Consider the following 13,511-nt stretch of genomic DNA (forward strand, 5'->3'; position numbering starts at 1 on the left):
GTTGTTTAAAACTCAAACTTTGCAATGACAAATAATTGCATGGGGCACAGTGGTTAGCACTGCTGCCTCACAACGACAGGGACCCGGGTCCGATTCCTGGCATGGGTCACTGTCTGCGTGGAGTTTGCACGTTCTTCCCTTGTCTGTGTGGGTTTCCTCCAGGTGCTCCAGTTTCCTCCCATTGTCCGAAAGACGTGCTGGTTAGGTGAATTGACCATGCTAAATTCTCCCTTGATGTATCCAAACAGGCGCCGGAGTGTTGCAACTAGGGGATTTTCACAGTAACTTCATTGCAGTATGAATGTAAGCTTATTTGTGACTAATAAATAAACAAATAATTGTGTTTTGCATTATTATTACTAAGAATTGGGCAGTGCATCCTGGTTGTACGATTCCTCAGTGCTGGCCTCGATGTGGTTTGTTGCAATGACCGTGCCAGTCACAAGAAGCATTCTCAGACACAGGTCTAAGGTTCCAATTGTGGCTGCAAAAGTGACACGTATTTTAGTGGAGCGTGAATGCCTCGCATTTTGTTCCTTGATGAAGTAAGTATGAGAGATGTTACCTAAAGACTCACACAATGCCCTCTCCCTCCTCCAGCCCCAAAACAAACTGCTTGTGACTGGAATAAACTATACCTAATCCGGACAAAAGCAATGCAGCATCAAGATAAAGTTTCCTCAGGAGTCAGAAAATTCACATGTGAAATATACAAAATAGCTCCCCTTGCAAAAAAAGGCCCAAACTGTCAGCTTAACAGAGCAAACCAAAACCTAAAATATCAGAAGGAAATGAGCTTTACAGAGTCCTTTTTGATTATTAATAGCACTAGTTTCTCAGCAAGTTGATCAAGTAGCGAGACAGCTATTGGGACAAACCAATTTTACAAAACGATTTTCCAGCCAACAAAGGACATTTACTTTTTTGAAGTTAAACAATATACAGAGTTTTCTGAATCACTATAACACAGAAGCTGGATGCCCTAGACAGCAGCCTAATCAGATATTACAGGGGAATCACTTCTGATGTGAGACCAGAGTACTGACACCACCTACCATATTATATCTGACATTCTTCAGCCTGCTCAGTTGTCAATTTATGAACACAGAACTTTACCTTACCCATCATGTTGCCTTGGAAAGTGTGCTTGAGATTGACTGGCTTTGGTGAGCATCAAATTTTCTCCAGCAACTTAAATCAACTATCTGTCCACCTCTCACATGGTCAAATGACTTGGTGAGATCAATGATATCAATATATACTGGTCTCCTTTATTCACTGCATTTCTCTTGTAGCTGCCAGACTGAGAAAATCACATCAGTTGTAGATCTTCACTTCTAAAACTGCACTGGAATTCAGTGTAGATGCCTTCAACGAAGATCTGCAGTCTCCAAATGCAATTAGTGAGGACCTTTCCTGCAGTTTTCTTTGCTGATGGACCTGTGACTATTTGATGCCTTAATACATGCCTCTGACATTCCCTCTATCAAAGCACATCTAGGTATTCTGGCAAAGTTGTAACCAACAGTCACTGGTGCATTGCCGAGCAGTCATTGGATTTTACTCTGAGTGGCTCTCAGTGCATTCAGAGTTTTATTGGTTGAATCTCTCCTGTAATTACTGAGAGCTGACTGCTTGGCATCAATGACTAAGTTCCATCACAGTGATATTAAAATCTAACCAGTCAACCTATTTCCACTATTTGCCACATGTTGATGTTGCAGTGTTGTAGATGGTGTCTCAAAGGTTGTTCCAATACGCTTCTGCATTCAGCTTCAGAGTGCCAGAGAGCAAGTTCAAATGAATCAAAGAACTGTTGGTTTTTATATAAACACAAGCATACAAATTATTAGCAGGAATAGGCCATTATGGTCCCTTGTGCCTGTTCTGCCATGGAATTAGAATCCTGGCTAATCAGATCATAGCCCAAATTCCACATTTCTGTCTACCCCAGTAACCTTTGACTCCCTTGTTAGTAATCTATCGATCTCTGCCTTAAAAACATGGCTGACACTGATACGAATTTGGCATTTTTGCTTTGTATATGAAAGCTCCTCATCCTAGTGCAAACCAGGGGATAATCTGTATCACAGTCAGTGGTGTGGTAGCTGCATATGGTGAGAATAACATTCAGAGAGTCATATCTGGTGAAGATTAGATCCAGTTGACTCCAATGCCCTAATCTTGGATGTCTTTAGGATGTCCTGTGGCATGGTGTGTTCTGAAAGGAACACACCATTCCAGTTACACAAAAGTTCACAGTAGCAGCAAAGCTCAAGTAGTCTTTATGTGTTGTCATTTATCTTTCCCAGACCATAATGTCCAAGGAAGGAGTGTCATGTCTCATGTTCCATGCCCACTATTGCCTTGAAATCTTCCAGGAGGTGCTGATGTTCCGGCTTAGAAATTCTGCTGATAGCAGGGTCAAGCTCCTTGAGAACTTGATTCTTTGTAGTGGAGAGCAGTGCTGGGGCATAAGCACTGATGAGGTTAACTGCCATCTTTGAGTTGAGAGATAGGTTCTGAACTATTTGTGGGGGGTTCTAGTGTCAGGTGTAGTGCGTTTCTTGCAGTGAAGCCTACACTTTTGCTCATGCATTTTCTCTGAACTCTCCCAATGTGCAATTTTTTTTCATTCAGTGATCTGCTCTAGCTGAGCCTGTTCCCTTTAGGAAAGCCATGTCAATGTTCAGCCAATCAAGTTTCATGTCAATTACAACTGCCTTGTGCATGTGTTACTGACTGGCTGCAAATCATCTGTCAGTCCCACACACATGATCTTAACATTCACCTTGCCAATCAAAGCATTGACATCTTCCTTCTTGTTTTTTTTGTTTGCCTGGTGTGATGGATTCTGTCCAGTTGTTGAGCAGAGACTCATTAAGCTCCAGCAACCAGTGAAGCAGATGGACTGTGGCAAGTCAGCAACTTGCTGATCAGGGACTGCGTGACTTGAGGTGGGTGGTGGCCAATCAGTGAGACATAATTGTCTTTCCCACCATTGGAGACAGCCCATAGTACCTATCCTCTAAGCCAATTCAGTTGGGCTTACAAAGTGCTATCTCCCATCTTGTGTTAACACTGCAATGAGCAGGAATGTCCTCTTAGCAAAAATTATGGACACCACAGACTGCCCAAACTGTTCCTCTCTCAACCTCCTAGGTTGACACCAAAGAAATGCAAAGCACATTTGAGACCAGTTTACAGTATTTGTCAGAAAAGTAGCATATTTAGACTCTCGGTAGAGACTAATAACTTTTGAAAATAAATCCAAACTCCCACTCATTAAATAAAAGAGCAAAACCACAAGATTTCACATTTTGAACAAAAACCTTTACTGCACAAGACTTAAAGAAAGCAAGCAATACTAACTTATCACTATATTTTGGAAGCACTTGTACTTTAAACCCATAACTCTCAATACAATGTAAACATTTGTAATTCCACCCAAAAGTTTCCTTGATACTCTACAGGATCAATCACTTTTCCCGAAATCAAATTAAGGTCTGCCACACCTCTCAGAAATTCACTTTTTTCTCCGTAAGCGTGCCAGCTATTTTAGCTATTCAGGCATGAGATTTCTTGGGGTCCTTCCGCTAGCTTCAGACAAGGAAAACACACCACCTCTTCTACAGTACCTCATATATAGGTCAGGATTTTATGGCCTCACTTAGCTTGAAACCGTCAAATCCTACCTGAAGTCGTCAAACTTTCCATTGTTCACCCTCACCCGCTGGGTGGTAAAATTCTGGTCATAGACTCTTCATATGAATTCTACATCTCATACATGGGTTAAACTGCATTCTTGTTGAGTGACTCCAAACCTGAAAGCACTCTTAGCTCCTGATAACCCTTTGCAACAGGTGCCAGCTAGTTTAAAGGACCAACTGCTGGCAGTCTTCTCTCTTCTGACCCCAGTGGCTTCCAAACTAGAACTGATCTTTCTGTGAGAAATCGCAAAGATCAACCAAAAACAAAAGGATGACTCCATGCATAACATATTTCCATAGCAATGTGACACTCTTGGGTTGTTACAGAGGGAAAGTTCAATTCATTGCATCCAATTGTCAAATCATCACTTTATTATGGGAAACCACTGGAATAATTTAATCCTCTTATTGGGACAGTTGTAGACAGCCTGCCTCCATCAAGAAACCTTGAAAGGTTGTCTACAGTTTCGCTTCCAAGAGTCCTATTATGACCTTAGTAAGTCAAGATAGCCATCCTTTGATTTGTAATTGCCCTAGGTTTGTTTGCCAGCCTCTCAAACCGGGAAATTTCATTTATCCCACAGCTAAAACTTCCAATTTACAAACTAAAAGTAATGCTCCTAAAACATACGATCATAAAATTAGACATTCAGAACAAGGAAAACAACAGATTTTTTTTGTCAGGGTTTGCTCCATTCATCTTCAACTTTCCCAAGGTTTCTACATAGCATTGGAACTATTTGTCCTTAGATTTGTTCAGGAGTGTCAGAACATGTCCACATGCCGGTAGACTTACCAATGGAGAGGCTATGTACTGACAGGGAGAGATTTACACGTATCTTTTTTACATTGCTATTTACCAGCAATGTAGGCTGAAAATATGAGGCAAGCTGGCACACAAAAGTGGAAAGTGTGCTAACGCTCTCCATCCACATCAGATTAACGATTGTGCGCAGCAAACTCTGGCAAATAGCAAAATGATAATGACCAGATAATCTCTTTTTTATGATGCTGTTTGATAAAATACTTATGATGTGGATATGCCGGTGTTGGACTGGGGTAAACACAGTAAAAAGTCTGACAACACCAGGTTTAAGTCCAACCGATTTATTTGGTAGTAAATTCACTAGCTTTCGAGGTTACCCTCTTTGTCAGGTGAATGGAGAGTTCCGGCCTCAGACAGAGCATATAAAGCACAGACAGTTTACAGATTACTGATTAGAATGCAAATCTTTACACCTAATCTGCTGTTCAAGTCTTAAAGTGGCCGACAATGTGAGTGGAAGGAGCACTGACCACAGTTTAAAGAGATGTATATTGTCTCCAGATAGTACAGTAAGTGAGGTTTTGCAAACCCAGGCAAGTCACGGGAGTTACAGATAGTGCGACATGAACTGAAGATCCCTGTTGAGACCGTCCTCATGTGTGCGGAACTCGGCTATCAGTGTGATAGCCAGCATGACTTGCCTGGGTTTAACCTGTGATCAGTGCTCCTTCCACTCACATTGTCGGCCACTTTAAGACTTGAATAGCAGGTTAGGTGTAAAGATTTGCATTCTAATTAGTAATCTGTAAACTGCCTGTGCTTTATATGCTCTGTCTGAGGCCAGAACTCTCCATTCACCTGACGAAGAGTTTAACCTTGAAAGCTAGTGAGTTTACTATCAATTAAATCGGTTGGACTTAAACCTGGTGTGGTCAGACTTCTTATTGTGTTTACCCCAGTCCAACGCCGGCATCTCCACATCATGACTATTAAAGAAACAGCACCTGTGATGGTGTAGCATTCCCTCCACTCTGCACTGGATTGTTATGGTTCAGTTTCCATTGTGAGACTTGAGTCCAGAAGCCTTTGCGTCAAGAGGAGCGGGTGTGTTTCCAATGACCAGAACCAACTGGAATCAGAAAGGCACCATTTGGAATTATGTTACTGCGAGTGGAAGAGGACAAGCTGCCAAGTGGTAGGGAAGATTGGTGGGGGCCAGAGGTCAGAGTGTTGAGGTGCATTGTCTTTCCTGTGCCAATCAACCAACCCCTTGTAGCAAGTAGATGCAGAAATGTTTAATTGAATTGCTAAACATTTCTACTTTCTCATGAGGCTAAGCAAATTTGGCATGTCCACTATGACTCCCACCAACTTTTACAGATGCACCATAGAAAGCACCCTTTCCAGATCAATCACAGCTTGGTAAGGCTCCTGCTCTGTCCAAGATTGCAAGAAAGTACAAAGAGTTGTGAACAAAGTCCAGTCCATCATACAAACCAACCTCCCATCGATTGACTCAGTCCACATTTCCTGTTGCCTTGGAAAAGCAACCTATGTAATCTCAGACCCCATGCACCCCCCAAACATTCTCTCTTCCATGTTCTTCCATCAAGAAAAAGATACAAAAGTCTAAGGCCAGACACCAACTGACTCAAAAACAGCTTCTTCCCTGCTGCCATCTTTGTAATGGGATATCAATCAGTCCAAAGATCAAACATTTTTTTCAAGAGCTTTTGAGAATTTCTGAAGGGCATTTTTCTATTTTTCAGGGCTACTATTTGGTTTCCATTGGGTCATCTTCATAAAAGGAGTTCAAGATGCCATTCTTCCTCAATTCCTTGGTATTTTCTCTCACATTTGGGTTTTAAAAGCCAGAATAATCAAGGACCCTACATACCGCAGATATACTTCTTCCACCTTCTTCCATCAGGAAAAAGATACAAAAGTCTGAGGTCATGTACCAACTGACTTAAGAGCAGCTTCTTCCCTGCCGCCATCAAATTTTTGCACTACCTACCTTGCACTAAGTTGATCTTTCTCTACGCTCTAGCTTTGACTGTTACATTACATTCTGCACCCTCTCCTTTCCTACTCGATGAATGGTATGCTGCCTGTGAGGCACACAGGAAACAATTCTTTTCACTGTATGCTAATACAAGTGACAATATCAAATCAAAAACGTACCAGTACAGGAATGTGATAATATTGTCACTGGAACAGTAATCCTGAGTACCCAGGGTAATGCTGAGGAACCAGGGTTCAAATCCCACCAGAGCTAATTGTGAAATTTGAATTAATGCTGTTCTAAAATTAAAAGTCTAATGATGGGTATTTTAAAAATCTGGTTCATTTTAGGGGAAGGAAATCTACCATCTACCTAGTCTGACTTCACAGTAAAGTTCATTCGGATGAATGAATACACAAGTATACAATCTTATCATCTTCATTCTATTTTGCCTTTGGACTCCAACCATTAGCAATAAAGTGTTGGGGTGGTTTCCGTGTTGCCACGAAGACTGGACATGAGCTGGTCGCTCAACAGCGAGGCGTGGTTTCACAGACACCGTCTTTATTTTTAACAAAACCGGCCGCTTACATCAATGAAAGTAAGAAGGAAGTAAAGATGGAAAAGCGCTGAAGTTTAATTCGTTTGGGAATGTGACAAGTCAACGAGGAGGAGTGGAGTGAAGTCAAGGCTGTGATTATCACCTCCAGGCTGAGTCCTTATGGCCGGAACCATCTTCAGGCTTTGTCCCTGTTTGAGGAGGAATTCTGAGGGGGAGAGAGCGAAAGATTCACCCCGTCCCCGAACTTCCTCGGTGGCTGAACCCCAGGAGAACCGGCCCACCGTGTACACGGCGCTGTATGATTTCTGCGCCCGGACTAGCGAGGAGCTGTCTATCCGAGTTGGGGATGAATTCGAAATCCTGCACGGTGACCCTCATTCTTCTGAAACTTGGTGGTTCGCGAGGAAACTCAACAGTGCCAATAGGGAGTGCGTGGGATACATCCCACATAATTATGTTGCCAAAAAAGAGAGTTTAGCCACAGAACTGTAAGTGTGATTTCAGATATTTTTCATGGGATTTAACTTGTAAACATTGCAAAAGTGATGTTTGTAGCTTAAATAACAACAGAGAATGCTGCTAGAAAAGCAAAAAAACCCAGAAAATATTGCCTTCCTCAAAACGTTTAACGCGCTAGTTATTTCTATCTCAACAGATGCTGGCAGAGTTTTCCGAGCAGTTTATGTTTTATTTCAGATTTCCAGCATTTTGCTTTCATTTTTGATGATTGTGGCTGTTTCTGTCTACTTCATTATCCCCATGAAAGAGAACAAGAGGACATGTAACTTGTTTTCATTGATCTTTGGGATGTGGGTGTTGCTGACTGGGCCAGTAGGGAACTTACTGCTCGTCCCTAATTGCCATCCAGAAGATGGTGGTGACCTGCCTTCTTGAAAGGCTGCAGTCCCTGAGATATAGGTACACTCACAATGATGTTGGGGAGGGATTCCCAGGAAGTTGAAGGTGAAGGAACTGTGATAATGTTTCCAAGTCACAGTGCCACAGTGGTTAGCACTGCTGCCTCACAGCGCCAGGGACCAGGGTTCGATTCCCGGCTTGGGTCACTATCTGTGCGAAGTCTGCACATTCTCCCCATGTCTTCATGGGTTTCCTCCAAGTGCTCCAGTTTCCTGAAAGACCTGCTGGTTAGGTGCATTGGCCATATAAATTTCTCCCTCAGTGTACCCGAACAGGTGTCAGAGTGTGGCGACTAGGGATTTTAACAGTACCTTCATTGTAGTGTTAATATCAGCCTACTTGTGACATTAGTAACTAAACTTTTAAAGTCAGGATGGTGAGTGGCTTGGAGGGGAACTTGCAGGTGATGGTGTTCCATCCTGGACGTGACTGCTGGATTTGTCTGACCAAGAGGCTGTGAATTAATTTAGTTAAGCTTTTGGATTTGAATCCATCCTACCTTGGAAGTATTGAGGTCGGGGATATTAGCACTGTGGTTAGTAATGAAGAAGAATCTGTTGGTTGGAGGAGCAAAGATTATTTATTAGTCCCAAGTAAGGCTTACATTAACACTGCAATGACGTTATTGTGAAATTCCCCTAGTCGCCACACTCCCACGCCTGTTCAGGCCAATGCACCTAACCAGCACATGTTTCAGACTGTGAGAGGAAACCAGAGCACCCGGAGGAAACAAACACAGACACAGGAAGAATGTGCAAACCCCATCCAAACAGTGACCCCAGCTGGAATCAAATCCAGGTCCCTGGCACTGTGAGGCAGCAGTGGCTAACCACTTCCATGCATCATGGAAGGTATCATGCACTGATTAGATGGACCACAAAAATGCCAAATGGAATTTAATCCTAGGGAGTGTGAGAAGGGAAGACAAGGCAAGAAAATACATAATAAATGGGAGGATACTGAAAGTGTGGAGGGCTAGAGGAATCCTGGAATGCATGACCACAAACCCCTGAATGACAGGTAAAGTGCGACGGAATATTCTCCACTTACTTAGATGAGTGCCCCTCCAGCAATACTCAGTTTGACACCGTCTAGGACAAAGGAAGCTGCTTGATCAGCCAAGATTGTGGAATGAAGAGGAAGTGAGATGTAAGAAGCTGGATTAGATACAAAGACACCATCATCTTCCATCGCTTTGACCCCACAGCAGGCTGCAGCTTCCATAGTGACACCACTCCTAATGATGGAAGACACCATCTCCTCCATAAGAGTTCAGAAATCCAAGTCCAGTTCTCCCCCCCAGCACTCTGACCGTACCTACAGATGGACTGCAGCAATTCAAGATGCGGCTTACCACCACCTATTTAAGAGCAATTCGGGATGGGCAACAAATTCTGGCTTTGTCAGAGACACACACATTCCACAAAATAATTGTTAAAAACCTGCAGCCTCCAATTATGTACCATCCCGTCTTGAGAAAGAGAGAAGGGCCCCAGAGAGTGTCACGCAATCTGCTTGACTGATTTGACTATCATGGTGGAATAGCTGGCTATTTTTCCATTATGGGATATGGATGTGAGGTTCCTATTAATGATAAGTATCTGAGGCTGAAGAAAAGCTATGAATGTTAGTCCTAATTAATAGAGATTGTGGACGGTTGAATGATGGAGTTATGCTTTGTGTTGAGCAGTATCTGGTGCAGTTGGCAATTTGAAGATAAGTTCACTGACCTTCACCACTCTGGCAAGGTCACTGAACTTTTCATGGCATTGCATCCAGATCCTGAGAGCTTAACTCTTGTGAATGACCTAGATGGCCAGCTTTTCCCATTACCTCCTGAGAGTTTGTCTGGAAGGTCTCCTATCCACCTATGGATAGAGAAAGGTTTCCCGAGTCGCATCAGAAAACCTTGGAACTCAGTCTCTTTCCCACATTGTGCCATATGTGTGTCTTTCCCAGGTCAGAATCAGCGGTGGAATAACTTCCAGCACCTGCTGCAGCCACAGTAGCCCTACCTTCCAAGAGGTGCAGATATGCTTAATTTGTGGCTAGCCTCTAGCAATCGTGGGTTTTCCTGCTAAGGAGTGCAGCCTTTTATCAGCATGGTTAACGCTGGCTGCGCTCTGCAATTGTGTAAATTAGCAAGCAGCACAAATTTAGAGACGGCATGGTGGTACAGTGGTTAGCACTGCTGCCTAACAACGCTAGGACCCAAGTTCAGTTCCCTGCTTGGGTCACTGTCTGTGTGGATTTTGCACATTGTCACCATATCTATATGGGTTTCCTCTGGATGCTCCGATTTCCTCCCACTGTCCAAAGATATACGGGTTAGGTGGATTGGCCATGCTAAATTGTCTCTTTGTGTCAGGGAGACTAGCCTGGGTAAGATAAATTATGGGTTACAGGGATAGGGCCTGAGTGGCATTGTGGTCAGTGCAGACTCGATGGGCTGAATGGCCTCATTCTGCACTGTAGGATTCTATGATTCTATTTAGTGTGCTGTCTGTATCAGAAGAAATGTTCCTATTTTCAGGGACTGTTGAATTTAGTTCCCATTCATTTGTAGCCAGATATCAGTCAGGCCAAAGATCAAACCTTCTTTACAAGTGCTCTAGAGATTTTCTGAAGGGCTACTTTCTATGTTTCAGGGCCACTTTTTGGTTTCTGTTCGGTCATTTCATATAAGGAATTCAGGATACCATACTTCCTCAATTCCTTTGTATTTTCTCTCACATTTGGGTTCTAAAAGCCAGCATAATTAAGGACCGCACGCACCTCAAACAGTCTCTCTTCCAACTTCTTCCATCGGGAAAATGATGCAAAAGTCTGAGGTCATGTACCAACCGACTCAAGAACAGCTCCTTCCCTGCTGCCATCAGACTTTTGAATGGACCTACCTACTTTTGAATGGACCTACCTCACACTAAGTTGGTCTTTCTCTACATCCTAGCTATGACTGAAACATTACATTCTGCACTCTCTTGTTTCCTTCTCTATGAATGGAATGCTTTGTCTGTGTAGAGCGCAAGAAGCAATACTTTTCAATGTATACGAATACATGAGACAATAATAAATTAAATCAAATTAAAAAAATACAATTCCTGTTTTACAATAATAAATTAAGGTCAGATTCAACTCAAATTCCAAATATTTGATGCAATGAAACAGAAATAGGAGATCTATGGAGAAAGTGCATGGTGTAAATCGATTGATAAAGTTTAACAGAAGATACAAAGTGGATTCAAATTTGGCCCAATTGTAAGAGTCAGAGAATGGCAGAAGGCTACTTTGGTGACTGGAAGTCAGTGCCCAGTGGCGTACCTGAAGAATCTGTGCTGAGTCCCCTATTATTTGTTATTTATATAAATGGCATAGATTACTAAGTGGGGGGGGATAGGATTAGTAAGTTTGTGATACCACAAGGATTGGCTGGGTGGTTAACAGCAAGGCGGAGTGTCTTGGGCTGCAAGAAGATTATTGAGGGAATGGTCAAATAGGCAGATGGAACTTAACCCTGAGAAGTGCGAGGTGGTACACTTTGGAAGTAGTAATTTGACAAGGAAGTAATCAGTGAACAGAATGTCACTAGGAAGTTCTGAGGAACAAAAGGGACCTTAGACTGCTTGTCCATAGATCTCTGAAGGCTGAAGCGCATGTTTATAGGGCAGTGACAAAGGCATTTAGGATACTTGCCCTTATCAATTGAGGCACAGATTACAAAAGCAGGGCAGTCATGTTGGAGTCATATAGAACTTTGGTGAGGCCACAGCTAGAGTATTGTGTGCAGTTCTGGTCACCACATTATAGAAAGGATGTGATTGCACTGAAGGGAGTGCAGAGGTGATTCCCTGGAATGGAACATTTAAGTTATGAAGAGAGGTTGGATAGGCTTAGGTTGTTTTTGTTGTAAGAAGTCTCACAACACCAGGTTTGGAACAGCCAGTTCCAAAAGCTAGTGGCGTTTGCTACAAGTAAATCCATTGGACTTTAACCAGGTGTTGTGAGACTTCTTACTGTGTTTACCCCAGTCCAACACCGGCATCTCCACATCTTGATTTTGTTGGAGTAGAGAAAACTGAGGGGTGACCAGATCGAGGTGTGCAAGATTGTGAAGGGCATTGACAGTATGGATAAGGAGCAGCTGTCCCTCTTAGTTGAAGGGTCAGTCACGAGGGAACATAGGTTCAATGTGAGGGGTAGGATGTTCAGGGAGGATGTGAGAAAAAAATGTTTTTACCCAGAGGGTGGTGACAGTCTGCAATACACTGTCTGGGACGATGGTGGAGGCGAGTTGCTTCACATCCTTTAGAAGGTACCTTGGATTAACACTTGGCTCATCATAACATACAAGGCTATGGGCCAAATGTTAGTAAATGGGATTAGGTGAAATGTTTCTCACATGTCAATGAAGACTGGATGGGCTGAAGGGCCTCATCTGCACTGTATGACTCTATGACTCTAAATGCGATTCAATGTTATAATCTTAGTAAGAGTTTCAATCATAAACCAACTGAGCTTCACTGACAAGTTAGATTGGTGTTTCCTCACTGTGCAGGGTACATAACTCAACTGTGTTTTATGATATTAGTTCAAAGTACCAAATTACTGAACAAAATTTAATATAACAGAGCCACAGGATAATGCCTGCAACCTCCCTCCACCCCCTGGGGTGGGAAAGAAACACACACCAGTGTCATCTGCTCTCAGAACGCAACTTGCCCCAGCTGAAGCCCAACCTGGACAGAATTATAGACCAATCCCCAGAGCCTGGAGCTAGGGCCTAACCAGCCTCTGCCAGCAGGGGTCAAGTGCAGGGCAGAGAGAATGCAGAGCTCATGGCAGCTCCTCCCTCATAGGCAGCATCCCCGGTGACTTGTACTTGCTCAGGCCAAAGCCAAGATGCACTCTTTCAGAGCTGGTCCCCATTGACCACATCTACTGGCTACTGCACAATGCACAAGAGTCACTATGCCAAGCATGTCAAACCAGAAGCCCCTGCCTCTGAGACCCCGAAGCTGACCGCCAATGGTGTCAGATAGGAAGACCTGCATCACCTCTTGTCACCTGTAACTTCCCATTAGCAATGGCAAAAGTTGCAGGGAGAACTCCCATAGCCCAGGATGGGGCCCTGTCCAACATCTAGGCCATGCTGCTGCCCAAGAATATCAGACAACCCAGCAAGATAAAATAACAAGATCGGGCAAAAAGGAGCAGGAGGGAGGGAGCCTGTGATTGGAGGAGTTGGAGGAGCCAAATGGGAGATTTGGAATCTGTGATTGGAGGAGCAGCTCCTTAAATGCTTGTGCTCACTGCTCCTCCAATCAAAATGACCCTTCTTGAACTTTCACCCTGATCAGTTAGCTTTTGGGGGCTCTTTGAGAGATTTCCAGGGCAAATTTGCTTGTTGCCCCCATGTACTTTGAACCCTGAATCAGATTTTATCTGCCTGCCCACTTAAAGACTGAATTTCATGGCAGCACAAAGACTATCTAGCCAATTAAATCATTTTGTATGGCAGCCACTGCTGTAATACAGACCTTGTAGGATGAA

The 13,511-nt window shown here is 43.3% G+C and overlaps 1 protein-coding gene across 1 annotated transcript in view; it reads left to right on the plus strand.

Annotated features, from left to right (window-relative positions):
* The first annotated feature begins 6,982 nt into the window (after positions 1 to 6,982).
* Positions 6,983 to 13,511, plus strand: part of LOC145353897 (protein-tyrosine kinase 6-like) — a 37,941-nt gene continuing 31,412 nt past the window's right edge. Inside the window, exon 1 of the mRNA XM_080204853.1 lies at positions 6,983 to 7,531. Coding sequence (XP_080060979.1) covers positions 7,203 to 7,531 — 329 coding nt within the window. The 5' untranslated portion in view covers positions 6,983 to 7,202. The remainder of the gene's footprint in view (positions 7,532 to 13,511) is intronic.

Source organism: Carcharhinus amblyrhynchos, chromosome 16 (genome assembly GCF_965287045.1).
Source record: "Carcharhinus amblyrhynchos chromosome 16, sCarAmb.v2.hapA, whole genome shotgun sequence".
Lineage (NCBI taxonomy): Eukaryota > Metazoa > Chordata > Chondrichthyes > Carcharhiniformes > Carcharhinidae > Carcharhinus > Carcharhinus amblyrhynchos.